The sequence below is a fragment of the Azolla caroliniana genome, unplaced genomic scaffold, assembly GCF_043228905.1.
Source record: "Azolla caroliniana isolate FFs.n. ecotype wild unplaced genomic scaffold, voAzoCaro1.0.p SCAF_13, whole genome shotgun sequence".
In the NCBI taxonomy this organism is placed as follows: Eukaryota; Viridiplantae; Streptophyta; class Polypodiopsida; order Salviniales; family Salviniaceae; genus Azolla; species Azolla caroliniana.
Window position 1 is genome coordinate 15,215,873 of NW_028230448.1, and position 27,890 is coordinate 15,243,762.

General features: G+C 42.2%; 3 protein-coding genes across 3 annotated transcripts; all 3 read right to left on the reverse strand.

The window, feature by feature from the left end:
- Nucleotides 1-44: 44 nt before the first annotated feature.
- LOC147856298 (uncharacterized) lies at nucleotides 45-3,565 on the reverse strand. Its single transcript, XM_087328997.1, has 8 exons — nucleotides 3,102-3,565; nucleotides 2,295-2,454; nucleotides 1,467-1,722; nucleotides 1,234-1,304; nucleotides 1,073-1,150; nucleotides 727-814; nucleotides 591-646; nucleotides 45-495 (listed from the first exon to the last, which is right to left on the reverse strand). Exons 1-8 carry the CDS (start codon nucleotides 3,489-3,491, stop codon nucleotides 422-424), a joined length of 1,173 nt encoding a protein of 390 aa, XP_087185123.1. The 5' UTR covers nucleotides 3,492-3,565; the 3' UTR covers nucleotides 45-421.
- Nucleotides 3,566-5,215: 1,650 nt separating this feature from the next.
- On the reverse strand, nucleotides 5,216-9,420 carry LOC147856299 (ATP-dependent RNA helicase). The gene is made up of 2 exons (XM_087329050.1): nucleotides 6,017-9,420; nucleotides 5,216-5,855 (listed from the first exon to the last, which is right to left on the reverse strand). The coding sequence occupies exons 1-2, from the start codon at nucleotides 9,412-9,414 to the stop codon at nucleotides 5,462-5,464; spliced, it is 3,792 nt and encodes a 1,263-aa protein (XP_087185176.1). The 5' UTR covers nucleotides 9,415-9,420; the 3' UTR covers nucleotides 5,216-5,461.
- A 12,998-nt stretch (nucleotides 9,421-22,418) lies between these two features.
- On the reverse strand, nucleotides 22,419-26,638 carry LOC147856300 (rop guanine nucleotide exchange factor 1-like). Its single transcript, XM_087329114.1, has 6 exons — nucleotides 26,491-26,638; nucleotides 25,781-25,938; nucleotides 25,296-25,370; nucleotides 23,898-24,188; nucleotides 23,340-23,762; nucleotides 22,419-22,672 (listed from the first exon to the last, which is right to left on the reverse strand). Exons 1-6 carry the CDS (start codon nucleotides 26,636-26,638, stop codon nucleotides 22,547-22,549), a joined length of 1,221 nt encoding a protein of 406 aa, XP_087185240.1. The 3' UTR covers nucleotides 22,419-22,546.
- Between the last annotated feature and the right edge of the window lie 1,252 nt (nucleotides 26,639-27,890).

The following is a 27,890-nucleotide window of genomic DNA, read 5'->3' on the forward strand; positions in this document are numbered from 1 at the left end:
CTCAAGAATGTAAGGTAATTATTATCTACCCAAAGACATAAGCAAGTATTCAAATCAAAATTTCAATTCATACTGAAATTTGTGATAGCCATTTAGTGGTGGTACATGAGAATCAATTATACAGAGGAGGATCTTGGGTATAGTGACAGTATATCAACGATACATGGTTTACTTCTACAAGGGGCTAGAGGAATCTCAACAAAGTGGAATGGGAATAAATCGTTCTGTTTGTTGATGGGGGTGGGGGTTAGCAAAAAGGGAAAGGTGTTGCTGAGGGATTTGTTTGTCCTTTAGGGATTCAAGAATGAGATTACTCCTACCTAGCCACGTTCAGTTGACACATAGTAGTTGTTGGTTACTTGAGACTGCAATGATTCCAACATTAGGTCAGGGCAAGCTTTACTAACTTCTTTCATTAGTTTTAACCATTCTTTTCTTGCTTTCTCAGAATGTCTGCAAAATAATGGGCCACTGATTTATATCCCTTCTTTCTAGCTGTCCAATAAAACCAAAAAAATCAATATCTTCATCCACCAGAAAAACGTCCACTTCCTTCTATCAATTAGTCAAGAATAATGAATTAACAATACCTTTGTAAATGGCAATGCCTGTAGGTGCTACTTTCCTTCTTGCTAAGCAAATGGAGCTGGTAAAATTAGAGTACAATAATTAGCTTTTGCACATTGGGAGGAAACAAGAAAGGTATTTCAAGTACGTTTAGCTAACCTGTTACAAATCCAATAGGGATTTAAACCTTCCTCTTCAGAACAATGAGGGCAAATCCAATCCGTTTTCTGCCTGACTTCCTCCATGTCTGCAATTAGAAAAAGAGTGTACGTCAGATATGTATATTAACACCTATAAATTAATTTAGATTCCCCATTTTGATGAATCCATTTTCCCACACTTGTTCTTACATAAGTACACCAAGTATATACATGCACTTACCTATAACAAGAGATGTCCCGATACAAAGACATTTACATTCACAAATACAGTGTCTAATGAATGCACACATATGTACATTCTAAACAAACCCAACTGGACGCATACATATATTCAAACCTCTTACCTTCTCCATAACGGATCTTCAAGCAAGCCCTGCAAAACACTCCTGTGCTCGAATGGCATCTGGAACAATCAGTCTTTCCTGCTCATGCCAAAAATAGACTGTTTGATGAGGAGGGAAGCCGAAGTCCAATTTATGAGTTTATATAAAAAAGAACAACCTACCTAAGCAAGCTTTGGTAACATCTCTTTGTCCACATCTTTCACAATCTTGTTCCCCACAAAGCTTCTTCTGCCTGCATATGCAGATTAATTTAGCATATAAATATCGCACCATTAGATCATGAAAATTCAATGTTCATAATCCTCATTAAATCAAAAACAATATCAATGATAATATCATTCATCAAATCAATTAGCCAGTGTGAGCAGAGTTCAAACAAGAGTAATTTATTTACCTGCAAAAGTGGCAGCAAATACCCACAACTGCATCATACAAGGAACCCCTTCCTTTGCTCCGACAACGGAGAGCTGAAATTGTAGGGGTTATCTTCAGGTCTGCGGGGATATATTTAGGGATGGGAGCATTAGCAGGTCTCAGAGGGGTTCCATTGAGATCATTTCTGGATACTTTGCTTCTCATAACAAGCTGACGTTTAGGGCTTTCATCAATGACATCATCATATCTGTGTGAGAAAGAAGGGGTGTAGAAACCTAGGTAGAGCAAGAAAGGCCAAAAGAAAGATTAGTTTTATGACATGCTCGCACAAGAGAGACAGACAGACAAACAAACAAACAAACAAACAGATGTAAAATAGGTTTATTAATGTCTCCTTGGTGCCAAAATGGCCCAATAAACCCAACAAGTTACGACTGAATAATGCATAAAATAAATTTGGCATATATCTGTTACACAGTAATACATAGAATTTTACAAAACAAGTGTAACCAAATAATGCACAAAATGAATTGACATATCTACTCATGTATTCATGCATCTGTTACACAGTAATATATAGACTTTTAAAAACCTAAAACATTATCTGCTCAACAAAACTAAAATTTTAAAGCTTGTGAAGATATCCAACAAGAGAATACAACTCAAAATGTTGTGTTATCTACACACTGACATGAACGAAAAGGAAAACCCTGAAATATCCTTATTCACTTATTCTTCAAAATATCCTTTGGATGGCTAGCACCTGAGAGTATATCATTGTCTCTCTGTAGGTTTAGTTTAGTGAGTTTCCCTCAACAAAATGAAATGATGAGAGAGAGAGAGAGACCTGAAGCTGGAAGAATGTTTTTTAAACGTTCAGATCTACGCCGTAATTCCATGGGTGGGATCGGTGATTTCTTCCATGGCCTTTTTCCTGGTTTTGTGGCACTGAAGTAAGCTGTCAGGTCGTCTGCATGTTTCCGCACTCCTAAGGCAGCCATTCGAGCCTTGGGAGTGAAGGGAAAGAAGAAAATAAAAATGTTAGAAAAAGATAAGAAAACAGGCAACATTAAGTGATGAATGTCTTATGCAAAGAGTCATGAATGTGATCTCTCCAGATATGATTAGCAAAACATAGATGTTGACAGTAACCTCGGTACAAGTTTAATTGGATAATAATTATATCCATGGAGCCATCTGACGTTAAGTATGGCACATCACAGGATTGACACCAACATGCTACAAGATAATTTTCAATGATGATAATGACTGCAGGCGTGCCGGTTGCTTGGTTGATAATGCAAAAGCATAAGTGTGATACCAATCTATTACAAGATAATAAGATAATGTTGCCATTTTTATATATAATCCACGACATCGCAGTTATGGTGACTTCCTAATACTATAATAGAAACATTGAGCCTGTTCTGATTCATTTAGAAATCTTGAACTTTTTGACCTAAAGACACTTAACGCTTCTGCGCAAAATAGTTCTAAGGACCATTTTGAAATGGTTCACTTAATAGTATGACGGTGAACAAAAGGCTTGTCAGCTTAATTAAAAGACATTTCAATGAAGGAATCAGTGCTATAAAATGGAAACGATTCTTCAAATTCAGTTCATGAACCCCTTTGAATAATATTTATGAGATACCTTGTTTTCTGCGATTCTCTGAAGCCTGACGGCTTCGTAAGGAGATGTGAGGGCAGGTGATGAAATGTAGACCTTGCTAACATCTTCTTCTCCGTGATCATCATCTCGGAGCTTCGCATGAATTCGGTTTTCTTCTCCTCTTTCAGCTTCCGCAGATGGTGAAGATGGGAGCTCATCTTTCACCAACGATTTGATGGACTCTCGTTCTCCGTGGGGGCCTGTATCCTGCGTCGCAGACGGTGGCTCATCTTTCACCACACCCTTGATGCTCGCCGGTTCTTCATGAAGCCCTCCCTCCTGCTTCACTGATGATGATGAAGAAGACGTAGAAGAGAAGAGAGGAGCGCAGGTGCGCAAAGAAGACCTCGTGGATCTGGTGGTGGCCACCATAGCTTTCTATCTCTGTCTTCTTCTTCTTCTTCTTCTTCTGCACTTCTTCTTCCTCTTCTGTTTGGCGGCAAAGGTTTTGGTTTGTGTGAAAACGGATAGATAGAGAGAAAGAAAGAAAGAAAGAAAGAAAGATATACATATTGATGTCTTCTAAGGCCAAATTTGGCCCATGATAGATAGAGAGAGTGTGAGAGCGAGATTAACTAACGTCTTCTAAGACCAAATTTGGGCCATGAGACAATTGAGAGAGAGATGGTATGGTGGTGAGCTGTCCATTTCTCTTTCTTTCTCTGATATATTTAGTTTTAACTTACTGTATGGCAGGTCCTGTGTCACACACAAGGTGGGACATTTCCGCACCACTTGGCTGCTCGGGGGATCGGCCGAGCCCACGGCCAATACCGCCAACAAGACCTTCCACCTCCCACTCACGCCCACCCGATACCGATACCCTCTGCTCATCTCTAGTGCCCGGCTCTTTTCCGCATGCTGTTGCATCGTTCTGACCCTAGTTAGTCTCATTGCCTGATGTGTGCCATTGGATTGTCATCCATTTCACGCACTGGCTCTCATTCATTCAGAAAAAACGGGAAAAAAAGGACAAGTATGTGTGTATTATGCATGTGCAGATTTGTAAGCACATATGACATGATCTCCATCAATTCGTTGACTCTCATCCCCTCAATTTTGTATTACTTCTTCACTATCATATGAGCTGTGTCTCTCCAATGTGGAATTATCAACATTTTGATATTTTCCCGCAAATACGTCCAAAGCGTATGGCTTTTTGTTTTGGAAGAAAAGAATTTTACTATGCAAAATGCGGGCCTAGCGAATATAATTTATTGGATTACCACCAAAGTAGATTGATGGAATGAAGAGTTTTCAGCTCATGAAAAATCTTTGACTTTTGAATTTCTAGTTCATTGTGAAGGAGATAACATTCATCGATGACACATGGGAATCTACATCAAACCCATATGGTGTATACAGCCAAAGATAACCAAGAAATTATGGGAGTGACCAATTTGAGCTATTACTATAGATTCATGCCACACTATATATGCAAGCGAACAAACACTCGTCCAGTTGCACATGAATGACGATACACCATGTTGGAAGGCTGAGTATAATCACGAAGCCTTGGACCTCTTTCACTACACTATCCATCAGCTCCACTGATTTAAACTCATCATTTCCAGGATGCCCACTACATATATTGTTAGTACAATACAACCTTTAGGAGATATAAGAGACTATGCCTGTACAATTGTTTTCCACCACAATATATTTGGATGCTGCGATTTCAGAAATCATATATTGTTTTTCTTTGAGGATCTCCTCAGGTTCAAATCATGCCACCTGATATCACATAATGATTGGAATGACAAATGTACATCGATCTAACACCTTCTGTTGAACATATAACATATTTTCCACGTAATTAACATGTGGTGGATTGATCATCCTACCACATTTCAATAAACTTCAATTTAAACATAACCCAGAAAAGGGTAATTTTAATCGTCACAAATCGATTCAGAATTGGTAAAAACTACGATAATTTTTTCTGTATCCTTTTGATGCATGAATGTAGCATTTCGTCTACACCAGAGACAATAGAAATATGAAAAATGTGTACTTCTACCCAAGGCATCCTTCCAGTTAGCGACAAACTGATGCATTGTCAATAGATGAGGTATCATCCATCATAACAGCAGCTGAAATGGGGAACTTAATCTGTGCTTCCAAGAAGCAGTTACATTACACAACCTGAAAATACATAGAAAGGCTAAAATTTGTTCAGGAAGCCCCCAATATACATCCATCTCTAAGCTCTTTAAGAGAGACGATTTTCAACAAGTAAAACAAGCCTGAAAGTGCCCCTAAAATACACAGAAGCTGTTCAGGAAAGCTCCATGTATAACCTCCTCAAGAGTCAAAAGAAAATGGAAAATAAGTTTAATCCCTCATCCACGCCGCTTGCTGAGACGCCATGAATTAGGTTCATGGTACCGATCATAAAGCGGTTCAATCCGTTCTTGGCGTTTCCTCTTACTTAACTTAGTAGGATCTGCAACTTTAAAGAACCGAGGTGCTAGCTCTACAAGCCACTTCGGATCAACTACAGTCACTTCTCTCATGTACTCCTTTGTAGTCATCACAAGTTCATGATAGATAACCCAATCAGGTTGCCTCTGGAAAAGAGCACTACTAGGATGTATATACACAGGTTGATTCTCCACCAATGTGCGATACCCCTCTTGTGGATCCTTCCGGCCCGCATGAAAAAAGAAACCTGCTGCAATCGCCTTCCTGATTTTTGTGAAATTCTTTCCCGCACTAACAACATCCAGCTTATACCTGAGAGAGCAAAATCATAACATTTATTAAGGTCCATAGTAAGCAAGATGACAAATTAATCCCATTCATACAAAGAAAACAAATTGAAGCACAAATAAATATGAATAAACATAAAGCTCCTTACATTGGTAAAAAGCAATATAAAATACAAATAAACAGACCTATCCATGATGGTCAGAAGTTGTTTGCGCACATCCTGGGCCCTTCGTAATGAGCGTGACTGAACAAAATTCTCGAAACACCAAGGACCTGAGAAGTTTTTGGCCTTCCATGCTTCATATACTGCTAGAAGTGTTAAGTGGTCCCCTTCTGGCTGAAAGAACTTAGCTCTCTTCTGATCAGCCTGCGCCTGCTTCTCACGAGGCCGATAGAATATATTTTGTGCTTGAAGCATTGCAATAATTGTTAATATTTCATCACTACAACCCAAATCTACACTTGCAAGTAGCATCTTTGATAGGGGTGGTTCCAATGGGAATTCTGCCATCTTCCTCCCAAGTTTTGTGAGAAGCCCTTCCTCATCCAGTGCTCCCAAACTATAGAGTTGTTCCATTGCCGAGAGAAGGGCCTGTGGTTGTGGTGGATCCATGAAATCAAACGATAACAAATCATTGATGCCCATAGCTTTCAGTTGCAAGGTTGTAAAACCTAGATTGATTCTCTGGATTTCAGGTACAGTTGTGGGTAACATCTCATTCCTATATGCACTTTCGGTATAAAGACGATAGGTTTTTCCTGGTCCAGTTCGACCAGCTCTCCCTGCCCTTTGCTTTGCAGATGCTTGAGAAATCGGAGTGATAACTAAAGAATCCAACCCTAGCTTAGGATTGTATACATTTTGTTTTGCAAATCCTGGATCTACCACATAGTAAATCCCATCGATGGTCAAAGATGCCTCTGCTATATTTGTAGCCACGACCACCTTTCTTGTTCCGGGTGGAGCTGGATCAAAAATTCTGGTTTGCATCTCACTAGGAAGGGCACTATAAACTGGAAGAATGATGAGCTCTGGAACATTTGGGCCCAAACCTTTCATTCTCTCATACAATATCTGACACGCAGTATCGATTTCCTCTTGACCTGTCAAAAACAGCAGGATATCACCCTCTGGCTCAGTCAAATGAATCTGCATCACAGTGATGAGGGCTGCATCTAAGTAGTCACTCTCAGGTTGTTTTGCATACAAAATCTCTACAGGAAAAGTTCTTCCTGGAATCGTGAATATGTTACAATTAAAGAAATATCCAGAGAACTTCTCCGCATCAAGTGTTGCAGATGTCACAATCAGACGTAAATCTGGCCGCCGCTTTACTAGACCCTTGAGTAGCCCAAACAAGACGTCAGTATGTATTGTCCTTTCATGTGCCTCATCAAGCATGATAACTGAATATTGAGAGAGATTATCATCTACAAGAACTTCTCTTAAAAGCATACCATCTGTCATATACTTGATAACAGTCTCGGGCCCTGTACAATCCTCAAACCGGATTGCATATCCAACCTCTTCCCCCAACCTACAACCAAATTCCTCGGCAACCCTCTTAGCTACAGACATAGCTGCCACCCTTCGCGGTTGTGTGCAACCGATCTTGCCTCTAGTTGTGTATCCTGCTTCTGCAAGGTACTGAGTAACTTGAGTGGTTTTACCTGAACCTGTCTCACCTATAACAACAAGAATCTGATTATCGTGTACTGCTTGAATCAATTCATTCTTCAGCTTGTAAATAGGCAAACTTTGCCTTTGTTCTTGTATCGAAAGCTTTGATCTCTGACCAAAAGTGGGTGCCTTCCCAAAAGCATCTTTCTTCCATTCGGGCATGTCATATGCTGAAAGACCTACTCCACGAAGTTCTTGTGCAAGATGCCTCTCTCCGGTCTCTGGCATAGGATCTTCCCAAGGTCGATTCAGATCCTTCGGTATGGAATCCAACATAGTTCTTTGCTGTTGCTCCCGCAATTCTCTCCTCTCTTTAGCCAGAGCAGATTGTGTCATTGCAGCTCTCTGTAACGATCCATCTGGGTTTTTTACAATCTTCACCGGTGACACATCAATAGAATACCTAGTTTGTCCTCTCAAGAAAGCTGGTTCATCCTCATTTAATTCTATCTCAAGTTCCTCTTCAGCTCCCTCATCTTGATATAGAAGGCCCGACCCATCAGGATCATAATTAGGAAAATCTCTCACATCCAACACCCCAGATGCAATAAGTTGTTTGGCCTCCCATCTCTCAGGAGAACTCATCCTCTTCAATGGTCTCCTGGAGGAGCCATTTTCATCCTCTTCGACAATGGTAATACCAGAGAGGCCTTTCCGACTAGTTGGAGGCTGATTAATGCTAGAAGGATTAGATTCTTCATTAATGGAGCTCTTTTTCATGGGCAAAAGATCTTGTCCAGTCCTCTGATCTACATCCCTCATCGAAAGACTGAGTTTTTGTCCAGTCATAGAGATAACTTTCACCCAAACATCCTGATCTCTTTTAATAACATCCTTTGCATTAGTTATGAGCCTAGAAGCAATCTGTGACACATGCACAATGCCTTCCTTCCGGTCACGAAATGAAGACAGTTGGACGAAACAACCGTGATCCATGACCCTTGAAACCCTACCTTTGTAGACACCAAAAAGCTCAAGCTCTTGTGGATAACTCTGGGAACGATTTTGACCATCTCCACCCTTCTTGATCCATGTTTCATCATCATTCTTATTATTGTCACTATCATCGTCCTCATATTCTCGTTCTTTATCTTGACCCCTGCCTCTTGGTTTATCATCATAGTAGCTGTCCCTTTCTCTATCTCTTTGTTTTCTGTCACTTCTATGCCTTTCATCGTCCCTCTCCCAATCTCTGTGCTTTCTGTTGCTTCTATGGCCACCATCATCCTTGTCCCAATCTCTATCTCTATCTTTGTCTCGACCTCTGTCTCTACCACTTTCTCTGTCCCTATCCCTATCCCTACCTCTGTCTCTGTCTCTATCATTATCTCTGTCTCTATCTCTGACATCATCTCTCCCCCGCCTATCTCTCTCGGTGTATCTGGCATCCCCTCTTCGGTCATCATCACGAGAGCTATATTTCTCTCTCTCAGTCCTCTCTTTGTCCTTGGATCGTGCCTCGCGCTCCAGATCACTCTCAATCTCTCGAATCCTCGCCTTATTATCAGCAACAGAGAGACCAGGAAAGGAAGAATCACCAGCAGGAGCAGATTTAACCTTCCCTTTCTCACCTTTCCGGGTAGAGGAAGGAGGTAGAACAGCATGGATTGTGGTAAGCAGGCTTCTGACGAAATATTCAGGCATCTCGGCTCCGTTCTCCTTGAGATTCCGGGAGAAATCCTCGGGGTGATCACTGCGTCGGGCGAGATCGATGATGAACTCGGCTAGGGTTTTGTCGGAGCAGCCAACATTGGCGTCGAGCTCTGCGCAGACCTTGGAAACGAGAGAGAGGTACTCGAGGGCCTTCAGGCTTCCATCGCCATCGTGGGAAGGTGCTCCACGTCCAGCTGCTGTTGCCGCAGGGTCGGGCCTGGACCCCGCCATGGCTATGGCCTCTGTCATAGGGCGACAGAAACAGAAGAAGAAAATCAGAAACCTGAGGAAACCCCTTCCATTTCTTTTATATACATATGTACATATGTAGACTGTAGTGTACTGTGTAGTGTATGTATGTATGTATTCAGCGTTTCTTTTATTCTCCGAAATACCCTTCATCGTATATTCTAAAATTATCATGACTTTTACCCCTTTATCCTAGCAATCGGCAACGCTTCCGTTCGGTTCGAAAGTATCCAACTCAAACCGTTTCCCCAAAATAAATTGAAACTTACACCGAACCAAACCAAAACACGAAACCGTTTAAACCAAAACGTTCAATTACAAAACATTCAAGTTCAAAACCAAACGGTTTTAGACATTTTCAAACCATTAAACCGTTAGCCATTGCTCTTTTCGCCTACAACGAATTTACGTATGTATTCTTTTTCCGAAAATACCCTTCATCTCACGTCATGGTATCTTCTAAAACTATCAGAGCTACCCTTAGCCACTCCTCTTCTCACATAAGATCATTTATACATCTTCTTGATTCTCATATAATTTTTTTACAAAATTTGCGAACAACAAAGCAATGTCAGCTCGACATAAGAGGAATGTCGAGCCTCTCCATGGTATCAATACAACTAGCAATCCAATGTCATCTTCATGCTAGGCAACGGAAATGAGTAAAGTATTTTTTTTATTGACCTATTGATGTCTTGAGCTCGTTTCTATGTTTTACGACTCTAGCTAGCTACATTGGAATGTGTGCCATCTCAAGGTGAACTCCACCGAGAGCATGTCTATCGATCAACGATGTTCTACCTCCACGTCAATGTCACGAGCGAATGGGTTCCGACCACCACATACCTTATTGGTGGCGAATCGGGCGAGAGTGGTTTGATAGAAAAATGGGATCTCAGCCACAACCGAGTTCAATGCAGAATAGGGAAAAAAACAAGCACAAAACAGAGAGAATAAAACCAGGAAGAATGGTGCATGAGATCTTTACATGGAAAACCCCAAATAGGGTAAAAAACCACGTGTGCCCATAGACACCAAATAAATCACTATAAGAGAGATATACAACGAAAGTGAACACACAAGGACCGACCTGAGTTTGTACACCTTGTGGACTGGTGATTACAATAGAGACATTCTCAGTGTCTCTCTCGTTCTCCCACGCTCCGTCTGTTCTGCATCAAAGACAACAACCTCGCACACGTTGACACAATTATAGATACAACTAACACACCAGACAAACAAGACAACTCAATTGCCCTGAACGACCACTAACGCAGTTTGCCCTAGTTATCTTTATACTTAGATAACTTTCAGGCTATTTACATAACTAGCCTAAGAAGGCTCTACTCAAAACCTATTTACATCTTATGGATACTCATCCGTGTTGGGGACAAGGTCGTAACTGCGGAAGAACAAACAACATCTGTGATGTTGAAGGACCTGTGTATGAGAATGAACAAGATACAGAGAGAGAGAGAGAGAGGCACAAAGAAAACGTTTTATTTCTTAACAGCAACAGTTACAAATGACCACCCCCTCACTAAAGGTTACAAAGTCACTTTATATGGTGACTATCCTAGGGCAACTGCCCTTTATGTTGTTTACAGAAATAGCCCAAACTTGGGCTGTCCAAAGGGACGGTGTGAATACGGCCATTATACACTCGTATTCGACACTCCCCCGTAATGGGCGTATACATGGGTTATTTGAAATTACAGGTATATACAAGGTTTATCGGACAAATCAGTTTTGTTCGAGTCGGCAAGATCTGAAGACAGAAGACCGAATCGGTCGAGTCGGAAGAGCTGAAGCCGATCCTCAAAGAACCGATGTCAGTTGTCCGAAACCATCTAGTGTTCTGTGTCCGACTTTAACCGGACCGATTTTTCGTTACGCCCATCTGGTGCCGAAGGGACCGGACACGATCCGCCGAAAGACACTTGGTCATTCCATCTGCGACATTATTCGTTGTGGATATCTTCTCGAGACCGATTTTCCCTGAAATGACGCAGTCCCGAACAAAGTGATATCGAACGTCAATATGCTTGGAGGCGTTGTGGTGAACCGGATTTTTTGACAAAGCAACAACCCCCTGACTGTCGTTGTAGACAACTGGAGCTTAGTTGAAGTCGACTTGTCGAAACGTGTGCGCCAGCCAACTGAGCCATAAAGCTTCTTTTGTCGCGTCGGACGCAGCTACATATTCCGCTTCGGTCGTTGGGGTGGTTGTGCACTCCTGAAGTTTCGACTTCCACGAGATTACTCCATTGCCGAATTTGAAACAATATCCGGTTGTTGATTTCCGACTGTCCACGCAGCCGGCGAAGTCCGAGTCAGTGTAACCGACTACGCCTGAGGTTGAGTTTGGGCCAAAAAGAATGTTGTGGTCTTTTGTGCCAACTAGATATTTGAACACATGCTTGATTGCGTTCCAGTGCGATCGGCCTAGGTTGTGCATGAATCTGTTGACGACTCCTACGGCGTGAGAAATATCAGGCTGTGTCGCGACCATCGCGTACATAAGGGAGCCGGCTGCCAGTGCATACGGTGCCAATTTCATATCTTCCCCCTCCGGACCGGATGTCGGGCAATCTTGATGAGACAGCCGAAGGTTAATGGGGAGGGGGGTTGAAGCAGACTTGGCCGAGTGCATGTTGAAGCGTTCCAAGACACGTCTGATGTAGTCGGTTTGAGACAAGAAAAGTTGTCGTTTATCGCGATGCCGACTAATCTTCATACCAAGTATGTGTCTTGTCGGACCGAGGTCCTTCATGGAAAACTTCAATCGCAATTTCTGAACGAGTTCAGTGAGCTCTCCGACATGTCGGCCGGAGAGTAGCATGTCAGAAGACGGGTCTTGAGCTGGTTTGGTGAAGAGACAGTGGTCCTCATCGCTCTTGGAGAAGCCGACCGACTGGATGAAGTTGTCAAACTTCTTGTACCATTGTCGGGGTGCCTATTTCAGGTCGTATAAGCTCTTCTTGAGTCGGCAGACTAGATGTTCCTGGCCAGATGCCACAAAGCCTTTCGACTGCTCCATATAGATTTCCTCCTGTAGGTCACCGTGGAGGAATGTCGTTTTTACATCTAGCTGAATCAGCTCCAAGTTGTCGGCGGCCACAACGCCGAGCATGAAACAAAGGGTTGTCATTTTCACCACTAGTGAAAAGATTTCGTCGAAGTCGACACCATATTCTTGTCGAAATCCCTTCGCAACTAATCTGGCCTTGTACTTTGGGTTGGTCGAGTCAGACGTCTCTTTTAGTCGATAGACCCACTTACACGGAAGAGCACGCCGATTCTTCAGTAATTCAACCAAGTCCCAAGTCTTGTTTGCGCGAATGGAGTGCATTTCCGACTCCATCGCCAGATGCCAGGTGGTTGAGTCGTAGATGCCGATGCTTCTTCGTAAGATGTCGGTTCGCCAGTGTCAGTAAAGAAAATTCTGGGAGAGTACCTTTCCGGAGGTTGCGATAGTCTCTCGGATCTTCGAGGTATGACTGGATTGGTCGCACCGGGTATAGGTGTCGGATGGTCAGAAGTTGAGTCATTCAGATGTGTTGAATCGGTGGATTCAGGACGGGAGATGTCGGTTACCCGTGAGACCGATCTCGTGTTGTGGGTTGGGCCTTCATGAAGGGTTGGCACTTCGGAAAATATTACCCTTCGAACTTCAATAGGCCTTTCGGCCGTTTTATGCATAGCCGACTCGTTGAACACGACGTTCGAACTTCAGACGATTTGTCAGTGCTTGGGGTCCCAGAGTCGGTATCTGATCTCGCCGTTGGGTCCATATCCAAGGATAACGCATTTCCTTGATCTTGGTTGGAGTTTTCGGCAATCGTCTTTCGGTATGAGGGCATACGCCTCGCAGCCGAAGATCCTCATCTTGTCATAATTCGGCTTACTGCCGGTCCATGTTTCCTGAGGTATTTTAAGTCCTAGAGGTCTACTTGGCGACATATTGATTATGTGCACTGCCGTAAGTAGAGCCTCAGCCCAGAAGCCATCTGACAGTCTGGAGTGTTGGAGCATGGATACTATACGTTCTTGAATCGTCTGATTCATGCGTTCAACAATTGCGTTCTGCTCCAGATTATAGGGTGTCGTATATTCACGTCGAATGCCGCGTTCCCAACAAAATTTGACGAATTCGTCAGACTTGAATTCTCCTCCATTATCGGTTCGGAGACATTTTAGTTTCCGACTAGTCTGGTTTTCGACCATTGCAAGCCATTCGAAGAAGATCGAGAACACCCAATCCTTGGTTTTAATGGGGTAAGCCATTCGACCTTGTTGAGGTGTCCAAGTCGTCCGTGCCATAACGATGACACGGGGATATCAACCAAAAATAAGTCACCCTCTTTGACTGTGACATATAAAGGATACAAGGAATGTACCTTTGTTCCTCGAGCAAGCAGGAGGTTCCCTTTGTCGAGTGTCCACCCTCCTGATGAGAATCCGGCACGGATGCCGGCTTTGTCAAGCTGTCCGATTGAGATCAAGGGTCTTGAGAGCTCAGGAACGTTTCTGACGTTGTGTAGTACGAGTGTAGAGCCAACCAGAAGGTTAAGCTCTACGGTACCGATTCCGATTATAGCACAATGATGCGAGTTTCCGACTCGAACTGAGTCGGAGTGTCGGTCCGAATATTGCCGAAACTAAGATTGGTGAGGTGTCACATGATACGATTTGCCCGAGTCCAGGAACCATGTGCTCGATTCCTCAGTCGTAAACAGAACTTCTTATTCGAATGGGTTCTCTATGGACAATATGTTCGGGTCGGTCGTCAAAATTTCGGCTGAAGAGCCGACGTAGTTGACCTCCTCATGCCGGCTACTCTTTTGATCCGCTCTTTGAGCTTTGTTGGTTTTTGCTTTGAGTGCCCGACAGTCAGCTTTGATGTGTCCCAGTTTCTTGCAATAGTTGCAAATTCGGTTGTCTCGGGACTTGCTCCGACTTCGCTGATTGTTTGGCGGTTGAGAAGAACGTCTTCCCCGATTGTTCGATCAGTCGATCGAACCTTGTACTACGTAAGATTCATCTGCCGAGTCTTTGGCGAAAGACTTTCTCCGAACTGCTTCAGTCAGGATTGCGCTCGTGACTTCGGAATACTTAATGGCAGTTGTTGAAGCATTGCACACGGTTGTAACGAAAGTTTCCCATGAAGAGGGGAGACTACTCATGAGTATCATTGCTCTAAGTTCATCCTCTATTGCGGTCCCCTGAGATGAGATTTGGGAGCTTATGGTTTTGTACTCGTTGAGGTGTGCCTGAACCGAATCAAACTCTTTCATCCGCAAGTTGTAGAGGCGCCGGATCAGATACATCTTCGTTGCGACGACCTTCTTTTCATAGGTTTCCGACAATGTTTTCCAAAGTTCAAAAGTTGTCGTGCATGATTGCACTGTGAAGTACATTGACTCCGACAAGTGCATTCGAATCGTGGCGCGGACGATTCTGTCCAGCTTTAGCCATTCATTTGCCTTGTATGCTTCTAGAGAATTTTCATTCTCAATCAGGTCTATCTGACCCTTGACTATGAGATGGTCCTGCATTTGTTCCTTCAAGAAGTTGAAGTTCGAACCGTCGAACTTCCTTAGACTCATCTCCGATGAACCGGATGTTGATGCCATCTGCTTCAATTTCGGTTGATAAGACTCGGTTCGGAGTTGACTACGAACCTTAGTGGGGTGCAGCCGGTCGGCTCACCCGATATCGTTCTAGTCGGTTTTGAACCCGAGTCGGTTTGGTTTCGGATACTTGTTGCCGAACTTGCTCGGAGTGACTACGATAACTTGAGGGACAGAACCAGTTGGTCTTCCCGAATGTTGCCGAGTCGGAATGAACTCGGTTTGCTTCTGATTGTATGCCGAATACCGATTACGAGAAACCAATTGTTTGGGCTGATTCTGCTTTGTTACCGGCCGACAAAGGAGTCCAGAGTGGGAAACGACTACTCTTATGATCCGCTCTCTGAGCTTTGTCGGTTTTTGCTTTGAGTGCCCGAGAGTTAACTTTGATGTGTCCCGGTTTCTTGGAGTAGTTGCAGATTCGGTTGTCCCGAGACTTGCTCTAGCTTCGCTGATTGTTCGGCGGTCGGGAAGAACTTCTTCCCCGGTTGTTCGATTGATCGATCGAACCTTGTACTACGTAAGATTCATCTGCCGAGTCTTTGGCGAAAGACTTTCTCCGAGCTGCTTCAATCAGAATTGCGCTCGTGATTTCGGAGTACTTAATGGCAGTTGTTGAAGCATTGCACACGGTTGTGACGAAAGTTTCCCATGAAGAGGGGAGACTACTCATGAGTATCATTGCTCTAAGTTCATCCTCTATTGCCGTCCCCTGAGACGATATTTGGGAGCTTAGGCTTTCGTACTCGTTGAGGTGTGCCTGAACCGAATTAGATTCTTTCATCCGCAAGTTGTAGAGGCGTCGGATCAGATACATCTTCGTTGCGACGACCTTCTTTTCATAGGTTTCCGACAGTGGTTTCCAAAGTTCAAAAGTTGTCGTGCATGATTGCACTGTGAATTACACCGACTCCGACAAGTGCATCCGAATCGTGGCGGATGATTCTGTCCAGCTTTAGCCACTCGTTTGCCTTGTATGCTTCTGGAGGATTTTCATTCTCAATCAGGTCTATCTGACCCTTGACTATGAGATAGTCATGCATTTGTTCCTTCAAGAAGTTGAAGTTGGAACCGTCAAACCTCCTTAGACTCATCTCCGATAAGCTGGATGTTGATGCCATCTGATTCGGTTTCGGTTGGTAAGACTCTGTTCGGAGTTTACTAGGAACCTTAGTGGGGTGCAGTTGGTCGGCTCACCCGATATCGTTCTAGTCGGTCTTGAACCTGAGTCGGTTTGGCTTCAGATACTTGTTTGTTGAACCTTCTTGGAGTGACTCCGGTTAGCTTCCGATTGTATGCCGAATACCGATCACAAGAAATCGATTGTTTAGGCCGATTCTGCTTCTGATGACTGCAACAATGAGAAGGACAGATCCAACTGATCCTCCCGAATGAAGCACGAATTTGGTTGTTTCTTGGAGACCAATCTCAAGTGGTTACAATCACAGGAACAGAGTACACTCCAATTAGTGATTTAACACAGTGAGATGCATACTTCTTGTTTGTCTTCTCTCTTCTCTTTTCTTCAAGAAAAACAGAAACAGAATGTTGTGTGGTGTACTATGACGGCCGACAGTGGGTTGAAGAACCTCCAACGCTCTGATACCAAATGTTGGGGACAAGGTCGTCAGTGCGGAAGAACAAACAACATCTGTGTTGTTGAAGGACCTGTGTATGAGAATGAACAAGATACACACACACACACACACACACAGATAGGCACAAAGAAAACGTTTTATTTCTTAACAGCAACAATTACAAATGACCACCCCCTCAATAAAGGTTACAAAGTCACTTTATATGGTGACTATCCTAGGGCAACTACCCTTTATGCTATTTACAGAAATAGCCCAAACTTGGGCTGTCCAAAGGGATGGTGTGAATATGGCCATTATACACTTGTATTCGACAATCCAGTCTTCATCCAGTTTTCGACCGAGTGTACCATTTACCGTTATCCTGAATTCGGCCATCCATGATTCTAGCCTTTCTGCCAACAACACCTTTGTCAGCATGTCGGATCCCTTCTCCGATGCGTGGATCTTCGTCAAAGCAAACTCCCCTTCTTCTACTCGTTCTCGGAGCCAATGATATTGCATTTGGATGTGTTTTATCCTCGAGTGGTAGGCCACATTCTTAGCAAGGTGGATGGTACTTTGGTTGTAACAGTAGAGTCAGAATTCACCTTGTTGAATTCCCAGCTCTCCAACAAACTCCTTCATCCATATCATTTCCTTGTTGGCTTCGACAACCGCCATGTACTTGGCTTCCGTGGTTGGCAATGCCACGACCTTCTACAACCTTGACTGCCACGAGATGGCTCCCCCTGCAAGTCATCACATACTCGGACGTGGACCGACTGGTATCTACATCAACCGACATGTCTGAGTCGTTAAAGCTTTATAAGACGAGGTTACCTTAACCGAATCTAAGACACATACTCGAGGTGCCTTTCAGGTATCGAAGTATCCATTTCACTGTTGTCCAATGCTCTCTTCCGGGGTTGCTCATGTATCGATTGACAACTCAGACAACATATCCAATGTCCCGCCTAATACATAACATTGCGTACGTCAGGCTTTCGATTGTTGAGGCATAAGGAACCTTTGTCATCTTAGCTTTCTCTATATTCGTTTTTGGACATTGTGTCGACGATAGTTTGTAGCTTGTCGGGAGTGTTGAACCGACCGGTTTTGCGTTGTCCATGCCGAATCTCCGGTGCACCTTTGTCATGTACTTCTCTTGTGAAAGTTATAACAACTTATTTGTTTGATCCTGGACTATGTGCATCCCCAAGATTTGTTTTGCCAGACCCATGTCTTTCATTGAGAACTACCTACTCAAGGCCTTTTTTAGCATTTGGATCATCACCTGGTCCTGTTTGGCAATCAACATGTCATCCACATATAGCAGGAGAATAAGACAATCGCCTCCGTCAAACTTCTTCACAAACACACAGTGGTCGGCCTGTGTTTTGTGATACCCTTGATCGGCCATGAAGGATTCGAACTTCCAGTACCATTGTCAGGGAGCCTGCTTCAATTTGTAAAGGCTCTTCCTCAACCGACACACCGGGTTCTCCTTTCCCTTCTCGATGAATCCTTCTAGTTGCTGCATATAGATTTCTTCCTCTAAATCCCCATGCAATAATGTCATCTTTATGTCCCTCTATTCGACTTCTAGATTCATGTTGGCCACTATGCTCAACATTATTTGGATGGACGTTGTCTTCATCACCGGAGCAAATATTACGTCAAAATCTACACCCTTCTTCTGTTGGAAGCCTTTTACGACAATTCAGGCTTTATATCTAAGGTGGATTCCCATCATCTCCCGGCTTCAGTTTATATACCCACTTGTTTCTAAGTGCCCTCTTTCCTTTCAACAACTCAGCCAGCTCATATGTGTAGTTCTCATGCAGGGAATCCATCTCGTCCTGCATGGCACTTAGCCACTCTCTATTGTGGGTATCTTTCTTTGCTTCCTCAAAGCTTTCCGGCTCCCCCTTGTCGGTTAGCAACACATATTCCTTATGCGGAAATCTTCGGGGGGGTCCTTCTCTCTCTTAGAGGGTATCGTCTTCCTCTGTTTTCCCTAGTCAGCTTGTTGGGATCTTCTTCTTCCCCATCGATTGGTTCTTCATTTGGGTTGGAGTCGGTTGCTTCTTCTTCCTCATTGGTTTTGACTCCATGTCTGAATTCTATCTACTCTCCATGTTCTTCGGTCGGTTGTCGACTTCTGACTGTTCAGAAGGGTGTGTTTGACTCTTTCTCCCATTCGACAATAGTCTTCTCCTCCATGAAGACTATGTCTCAGCTCCGAATGACCTTCTTGTCAGTTAGGTCCCATAGTTGATAACCGAATTTGTCATCATCGTAGCCGAGAAATATGCATGGTCGAGATTTTGGATTCAATTTTCCCCTTTGATCCTTAGCCACATGCATGTAGGCAAGACAGTCAAACACCTTTAGGTGTCCGTACGACACGTCTTTGCCGGTCCACACTCTTTGTGGGAGGTCTCCGTCCAAGAAAGTTGAGGGTGATATGTTTATCATGTACACCGATGTCCTCATCCCAGAACATCTTCGACAATTTCGCATGTGCTAACATACTTCAGACACTCTCCATAATGGTCTGATTCATCCTCTCGACCAGCCCATTCAGCTCTAGCACTTTCGGTACTGTGTATTCGAGCCAAATACCTTGAGTTCGACAGTACCCTTTGAATTGTCCACGGTATTCAACGCCATTGTCCGCTCGAATTGCTTTCAGTTTTGGCCGAAGACGAAAGCCCACAACTTCCCACTACAGTCATCTATGAATGTCACGAAGTACTATGAACCAACATGTGACTTTGAGTCAACGTAGCATGCGTCGATATGCACTATTTCTAGTAGCGTCTTCTTCCTCATCGAGGGCCTTGTTCGGAAGGAGGTTTGATTTTGCTTGCCGGCCAAGCAATTTGTGCACTTCTCAAGTTGCGCATTCTTCACCTCTGGAATGAGGTTATCATCGATAAGTCTTCGCATCCCCTTCTAGCTCATGTGACACAACCTCCTATGCAATAGCTCACTGACTATGTCGGTTGCCACATTCACCTCCTCTCAACTCAATCGAGCATGCATCAAATACAATATGTTGGTTTTCCGGGCTTGACCCACAATCACACTCCCCTTGCAGAACTTCATGACACCGTTCTGAATGCTACCCGTGTAGCCTTCATCATCTAGCCGAATGATTGATATCATATTCAATCTAACTTCCGGAATGTGTCGTACATCTTTCAACACTAGTCGACATTTGGTTGACATTACCAGACACACATCTCTAATGACAACAATTTGCCATGCTCCATTTCCCATCTTTATAGATCCAATATCTCTGGCTCTATAAGATGAAAAGCATTTCCGGTCGGGGGTTAGGTGGAATGACGCACCCGAATCAACCACCCATGTCGATTCATGGCCGACAAGGTTAAGTTTGTTTTGCTCACTGATGAGAAACAACTCCTCCTCACTTGTCACGATCGCCAAGGTGTTCTTGTTGTCCGATATCTTCTTCGGCTAAACATAGTCAGCTCCCCCTTTCTCTTTTCGGAAGTGTCGACAATTTGTCAGGAAGTGCCCCGACTTCTCGCAATAGAAGCATGTGGGCCTCCCCCTCGACTTCAACCTTGTCCCTGACTTATCTCGATTCTAGGGACTTTGATTTTGGCCTCCTCCTCAATGTGTATCACTTTCCGTGACTAGGGCCTTCCGACGAGCTTCCTCATTCAGCAAGCTTGATTTCACCTTCTTTAGGGTCAGATGTTTCCCTTCCGGTCCGACAAGTCCCAGTGTGACAACGAGTGTCTCCCAACTATCCAGAAGGGATCCCAACAATAATATTGTTAGTACCTCATCGACTAGAGGTACTTCTAGAGAGGTGGTTTGGTTGATGAGTCCTTGGAAGGCATTCAAGTACTCTACCATGCTTGAGCCATCCTAATACCTAAGTCTCATGATTTTTCTTAAAACTCAGACTCTATTTACGACATTCTTATTGTCAAACATGATGTCGATCTTCTCCCAAAGGACTTCAACCTTGTTCTCGTCATCAAAGTTGTTGTATAGACTCGTGTCTATAAAACACCAAATGTATGTTGTTGCCTTTAGATGCAACGCTTCCCAAGTCGATGCATCAATCATGTCCGGCCTTTTACTTCCAAAATGTATTGGTAGCCATAGGTCTTTGCACACTAGCATATCTCTCATCTCCGACTTCCACATTGAATAGTTGAAATCGGTTAGCTTGAACATACCCCCAAATGAATCTTCCATTTTTCTGAAGTGCTCTAATACCAATTTGATAGAAAAATGGGATATATGGCCACAACTGAGTTCAATGCGGAATAGGGAAAACAACAAGCACAGAACAAAGAGAACAAAACCAGGAAGAATAATGCACGGGATCTTTACGTGGGAAAACCCAAATAGGGTAAAAAACTATGTGTGCCCACAAACACCAAATAAATCACTATAAGAGAGATATACAACGAAAGCGAACACACATGCATTGACCTGAGTTCGTACACCTCGTTGACTAGCAGTTACAATAGAGACACTCTCAATGTCTCTCTCACTCTCCCATGCTTCGTCTATTTTGTAGCAAAGGAAACAACCTCGCACACGTTGTACACAGTTACATATACAACTACCACACATAGACGAACAAGACGACTCAACTGCCTTGAATGACCACTAATGCAGTTTGCCCTACTTATCTTTATACTTAGATAACTTTCGGGCTATTTACATAACTGGCCTAAGTAGGTTGTACTCAAAACCTATTTACATCTTATGGATACTCATCCGGTTTTCGACCAGGTGTACCATTTACCTTTATCTTGAATTCGGCCCATCCAAAAGGGACCTAATTCTCAACATGGTTGTCAATCACTCTTGAGCCTCTAGTTGCGCAACCCTAACCTCACTAACTCTCCTCCTAGTAACTCTTAAGTAAGAGACTATATTAAGTTCTTAGAAGAGCTTTAAAAGAACACATACACTCATATGAGTAAAGACAACCAACATCTGTGCTAATGGCAACCTTGTCTTGATTAATATAAAAGTTCCCAAACATGCATACAAAAAGAGGAGTGATTAAGCTTACATAGCTTATTAGTGATTATCCTTAATCACTTCACTCACTTAAGTGGAAGATTAAGGAAGGGGGAGGAGAGGAAAAGTCGAGAGTGAAGAAGAGCTACAAAAATCACCAAATGTGACTTTTATAACTCTTTCGAATGAGGTTTGAGCTCATTCACATTGGGTGACCCTTTGACCTCGAGTTTCAAAGGGAGTTTTGTTCTATTACCCTTTTCTCTAATATTTCGTCGAGCACATTCCCTATTGTGATGTTGATGTCTTCATGAATTATTTACGTACCACAGGTACTAACATAACTTACATATATTTTAAGATTCTAGATACCATAAATGCTCTCAATGCTTTCATCTAAGAGTCAACTTCAAAGTTATATAGGCTTTTTCTTGCATCTCAACCTCCCTAATAGGAGGGGTTGTTTACCATAAATATGGAAGTTATTGTCACAAGTCTTTTGTTTCCAATAAATCCATTGGAGAATTTGGTATCGCATCTATGCTAATTTTCAAATAGTTTGGTCATCTCGATATAATAACTGAAAAGACCATTGATTGTGAATCATACTTGAGCATTAGAAATGGTTGTGTATCATCCATATACAATTGTGTTTGACCATATTACATCCAATTCGAAGAATATTGTTTTAGCATGCAACATTCCCCACATTTGCTTATAAATATATCGAAGCATAAAATGTTCTAAGTTTTAAATGCAACATACAATGAACTAATGATGAACGTGGGTAATTGTATCTCATTATATTTCTAAGAAACAAAATTGGAACCTTCGGAAGACCTAATGGCCTCACACATGCTCCCAAGGAATTATTAATGTACATGTTATATGTAAAACTTTTTACTTTAGCTTTGATGTTTTGGTCACTGAATCTACATGTAAGACGTCATCAATACGAGCAATGATGTTAGAAGCCAAGCTCTCTAAGACCCTTGAATAGCTCTCCAAGATGGATTGGCCCACGTCCTTCAACAACACATTCATGGATTAGAAATAAGAAATCGCGTGAACAAACATACCATTTTCGAAATCGTGTGAACAAACACACCTTTTTTCTTACTATGTGTGATCATATAAAAATAAATCATTATGTGAAAATATGATTGAAATAACATTTTTATTTTTAATCTCTACATACTCATTAACATTTGGGGAACGTGGGCACTCATGTATGGTCATTTAACTACTCAAGGTATTAACAAGCATGCCATAAACAACTTTATTTGAGTATTGGACTCAATCACAGGTTATTAGAGTGAAACATTAGGAATAACGAAGCAATTCAACTACAATCATAGGACATACAAACCTTTGTTTGGTCTGTCCTTACCATGCTTTGTTTTAATATATTTAGTGTCTCAAACATACTAACAACTTAAAACAAATGCACACATACATTGACATGCACCAGATGCCTAACATTGTCCTACATCCTTAGAAGTATTACCAACCTCATATAAAATGGATCTTACCTATCAAATAAATGGAATTACTGTTTTGTGTGAAATGAACACTCGAAAAATATCATAGGATTGTTCACTTCATATAAAAAGAGGCAATACTTATATTGTCTTAAAACTATGCATGCATTATCATACTTGAGGGAAAGAGACGACATAGTTGTTAAGAATACCTTATTATATTGAATCTTGAGACGATCAAGGAGAGATTGTGGGAGATTAGGGAAGTGACGATGTAATGTGACAAGTAGGATTTCGGCACGAGAAGCTAGGAATTCATGATGATCGAGGTCTACAAGCATGAAGTCACGCACAAGGTTTCCCCATGAGGCACGCCCATCAAACATACTCATCAAGTAATGATGGTAGTATGTGGCACCACAACTAAAGGTATGTCGTGGTACCCTCTTGTGCATGGATCGTGACCTCAATTGACGTTTTCGTCTGCATACATGGATTGCTTCCTCTAGTCGATTTACCACTTCCAACACTTCATGATCTGATCTCAACTTAAGCATCCCCACTATCGTCTCTGGAACAAATGATTGTGATGTTATATGCTTGTACAAATGATCCCCAACACTTGCCTTACAAGTCTGCTTGATCACAACACAACCAATTTAGTTTTAGAGCCCATAACATCAATATATAAAACATATCCACACACAATACGTGCATAGGTACATAAAAGAGCATTTTTTAGGATGGTAGGTATCGAACTATAACATTACTTTTGGAAGGTTTTCCCAATAAACATTAGGCACTTCCATTTCGAAGAGAGTTTGGTTGTTGATGGAAAGGGTAGCCTTCAGAACTTGGTTGACACGTTCTCTTTGAACCTTGAGATGTTTTATTGTCTCGTTGGACAAACCAATATTAGGAACTTTAGGAGAGGGTAACCACCACTTCTCTTCTTGTCTATGCAATAAAGGTGTTGATAATATATCCTCATGATCACTCATTCCATCATATTGGTCGATGTACCAAAATTCCGTAGGCATGTTGAATGTCTCTAAAGATCCCTAAAACCATGTTGCCTATCATTAAATCGGAAAGAATATAAATGTGCAAGAATGTTTACAAAAACTAAAGTAATATGTATTTAATTAACTTGAAGTTGTCACAAACAACGAATGCATGGCGGGATGCTTGCTATGTATGATGTGTCTAGAGAGGAGGAGCAAGGGACATTTGGTTTAAAGGTAACAATTCACAATATACAAGTACAAATACAAATAATTGAGCTTCTAGCGAGGTTTCATTTCAATGAAGTCTAGATGCAAAATACGTGGGTCAATGTAAAAGGCATGTAGGGGGAGTAAAACCTAACCCTCCCAAAAAAACTTAAAGTCCTCACATAGACAATAGGGTATGTTTATGTCCCATGGACCTTGGGGATATAGTTGAAGGACATACATGAATACAAGTGTTTGGTATCCTAGTGAACAATCGTAGACACAACCATTGTTGTGGATTCATCATAGAAAATATAATCATATGTTGGGATGACCACTCCCATCATGCTACAATTGACACATCCTACACACCACAGGTTGTCAAGCAAATGGGCATAGAAATGAATGCACCATCTTACAATCAACTATGTCCGGTCCTCGAATGATGGTGGCCCATTAGACGGGATCGAACAAACATCAACCTCCTCAAGGTGAACAAACACTATGACACGAAAGAGATAACTTCTGGACAAAGCAGATACATGTTCTTTTATTTCATTGAAAACCTAGCCATTATGCCTCCCCACCCAATCCAATCCTAACTTCTTCTTCTTCATAACCTCCTTCTACATCCCTAATTGCCTTTTGCTAATCACCTCCTTTTTATTATCCTTAATTGCCTTGCTAATCACCTCCTTTGTTTATCCCTAATTTCCTTTGCTAATCACCTCCTTTGTTTATCCCTAATTTCCTTTGCTAATCACCTCCTTTGCTTATCCCTAATTGCCTTGCTAATCACATCCTTTTTCTATCCACAATTGCGTTGCTAATCGTACATAGTAATCTTAATTAGCACCTTGCTAATTGCATTATTTTACTCCTAATCACCTTCTTTTTATTGCTAATCACTCTCTCTTAAGCCTGTTAGAATGCAGAATGGTGATGGAGCCTCACCAGAAGCATAGCGTCCAGCTTTCTTAGCGCAGGAAGGTTGATCTGCAGATCGGAGCGCGGTCGGCTCACCATCACCTGCGAATCGAACAGAGATGATGACGGTGAACATGAAGATTATGGCGAAGCTCATCAGGTGGCTCAAAGACAGGAGGGAAGTAAACAGAGGGAAAACGATCACTTCAGTTATATAGTTGAAAATGATGGCAGTGGAAGAAAGACAGATAACGGAGAAAAATACAAGCGATGGAAAGGAAATATAGCGATGGAGGCAGAGATGAAAGGGGGAAAGAGAGCATCAATAAAGATGAAAAGAATAGAGATGGAGAGAGACAAATTAACATACAACAGAATGTAGAAATGAAAAGGATGGGGGAAGACAAATGAAAATAGAACCAAATATAATAGGAGTAAAGAAAAGTATGGCGATGGCGATGGTGATGGTGATGGTGATATATAGATCTGGTAACAGATGCAGAAAAACAGACCTCGAGGTCTCCATGGCCATCAGGGAACGACTGAGAAGAAGGGACAAACTCAACTACATGATCAGCCACAGCGAGCAACCACTCCATCTCTCTCGTCCACATCCTCTTCCTCTCTGCACACAATGGCTCCAACCTCCACATCTCTCCAAATACGGACGCTGCAATTAGCACGACTTATTCATTAGTGCTATGGATTGCTATATATACTTGTTCATATGTCATAACCAGAAAAAATCTCTGCTTCCTGATTATGATCGATGTTGCTGTAAAATTCCTAGTCATTACTTCTGTCTAAGGTTTCACATATGGTAAAACGAAGCATGTGTAACTATTGCCACAGCCAAGGGTTTCTGAGGTTTCAAACCCAAGCATATATATATATATATATATATTTAACTGTTCCTGCAAATATCCAGAAGTGCGTCCTTTTTTATGATGACAATGATAGATCTTACTGTGAAATACTCAGTTATGGCGGGTTTGGGAGAAGATTGTCTAAAATTTAGCTTCTTCTTCTGCTGCTGATTAATATATTTGTTTACTGTTAAATTCTGACTCAATGGTTCAGCGTATGTTTGCCAGTTTCCAAAACAAAGCCTATGAATTTGCCATACCCTAGAGTTCCTCATTTTTTAAAAGCAAATGGATATATAATAACTGCGGATGCCATATCCAGAGAGTTTTTCAGCTTTGCATCATATCAAGCTTGCCTGAAAGATTAGTGATGGCGTTGGAAATGGCTAGAGCTGAGGAGACTCCTTTGGCTCCACCTGACATGTCCTCTCCCAACAGAAGCTTTGCAAACCTCTCTTTCATCAGCTTGACTTCTGGTATAACAGAATCAAAAAGGTTTTCCATTACGAGGAATCAAGAAGAAACGGAGGTCTGGATACAATGGAAAAAGAATTGCTAGAGTGAGTGAGTGAGAGAGAGAGACCCGACAGATGTTCGGTAGGCGCCGGCGAAATCTGCGGAAGAGGTGTAGCCGGCTGCGGAAACCTTGCACTTCCAACAGATTTGTGATCCATGCTCCTCCTCAGATGCAAATTGCTGCTCAGTAGCGAGGAACTCGTGTCCGAAGAGGTACTATATTCATTAATCACAATGTGTGCCTCCTCCTCCATCTCCTCCTGCATGAGGAGGTGTCTGCCTGAGGAGAAGGAATCACCATCGCCATCGCCACCATCATTATCATCATCTTCATCATTATCAAGATATAATTCCTTCATTACTCCGCCATTCTGCCGCAATCTGCCGCCGCCACAAATGCCGCCACTGCCACCGCCTCTACCCGAACTCATCGATGATAACACCCTCTCGCACAATCTCCCATTTTCGGAACTCGAATTCATGGACCTCCAACTCAAACCTAATAGTTTGTGTGCAACTTCATCACCATCGCCAGCACCACCACCATCATCATAATCATCATCATCGTCATAATCCTCTCCATCATGAGCTGAGCTATCATGCTTAGGTCCCATTATTGATCTCCCCATTTTGCCAATATGATGATTTTCGTGCTGGCTTGGGATCATAAGCCCATTTCATAAAAAAAAAACTTTGCCAAATCCTACTAATGCTTTTTTTTCTTTAGAGGTCCAATGAAACACATATATATAATATTATATAATTATGTGTTTCATTGGACCTCTAAAGAAAAAAAAGCATTAGTGTGTGTATATATAATGCATTGGCAACGATGGAATCTTCGTGTTTCGGGTTAAAGTGTTGGGGGGGAAATTTTTGTTTAGTACTCGGTCGGTGATCGAGATTCCTTTTCATGCATGAGATAGTAGGCACAGACACACTTAAAAAATGCCACAAATCTATGCGAATTTAGTAGAGACTTTATCCGATTTTGTTCCTCGCATTCGACAAAATATATGCATTAAAATAAATCTTACCGATGTATGAGGACACACCACTATAGTCTTGAATATTGTATTTGATTGTATATTTATTTGTTCGAATCACAACAAAACCCAATGTCGCACAACAACAATGCATGACATAACACAATGCGATGCACGACCTCTTATTTGATGATATATGTATCACATATAAGGAGAAGGATTAATAGTAAAACACAATAAAAGACAACTGGTTT

Bases quoted from the DNA above. Each gene is read 5' to 3' on its own strand.
- LOC147856300 (XM_087329114.1), bottom strand. From the start codon at position 26,638: ATGGAAAACCTTTTTGATTCTGTTATACCAGAAGTCAAGCTGATGAAA. The intron at 24,189-25,295 runs GTGAGGCTCCAT...ACATGGTTTTAG, and splicing joins AGCTGGACGCTATGCTTCTG to GGATCTTTAGAGACATTCAA. The intron at 22,673-23,339 runs GTATTCTTAACA...GTGTTGTTGAAG, and splicing joins TCAAGATTCAATATAATAAG to GACGTGGGCCAATCCATCTT.
- LOC147856299 (XM_087329050.1), bottom strand. From the start codon at position 9,414: ATGACAGAGGCCATAGCCATGGCGGGGTCCAGGCCCGACCCTGCGGCA. The intron at 5,856-6,016 runs GTCTGTTTATTT...TTGCTCTCTCAG, and splicing joins CTTCTGACCATCATGGATAG to GTATAAGCTGGATGTTGTTA.
- LOC147856298 (XM_087328997.1), bottom strand. From the start codon at position 3,491: ATGGTGGCCACCACCAGATCCACGAGGTCTTCTTTGCGCACCTGCGCT. The intron at 1,305-1,466 runs GTAAATAAATTA...CTGCATATGCAG, and splicing joins ATTTGCTGCCACTTTTGCAG to GCAGAAGAAGCTTTGTGGGG. The intron at 496-590 runs GTATTGTTAATT...TTTATTGGACAG, and splicing joins AGGCATTGCCATTTACAAAG to CTAGAAAGAAGGGATATAAA.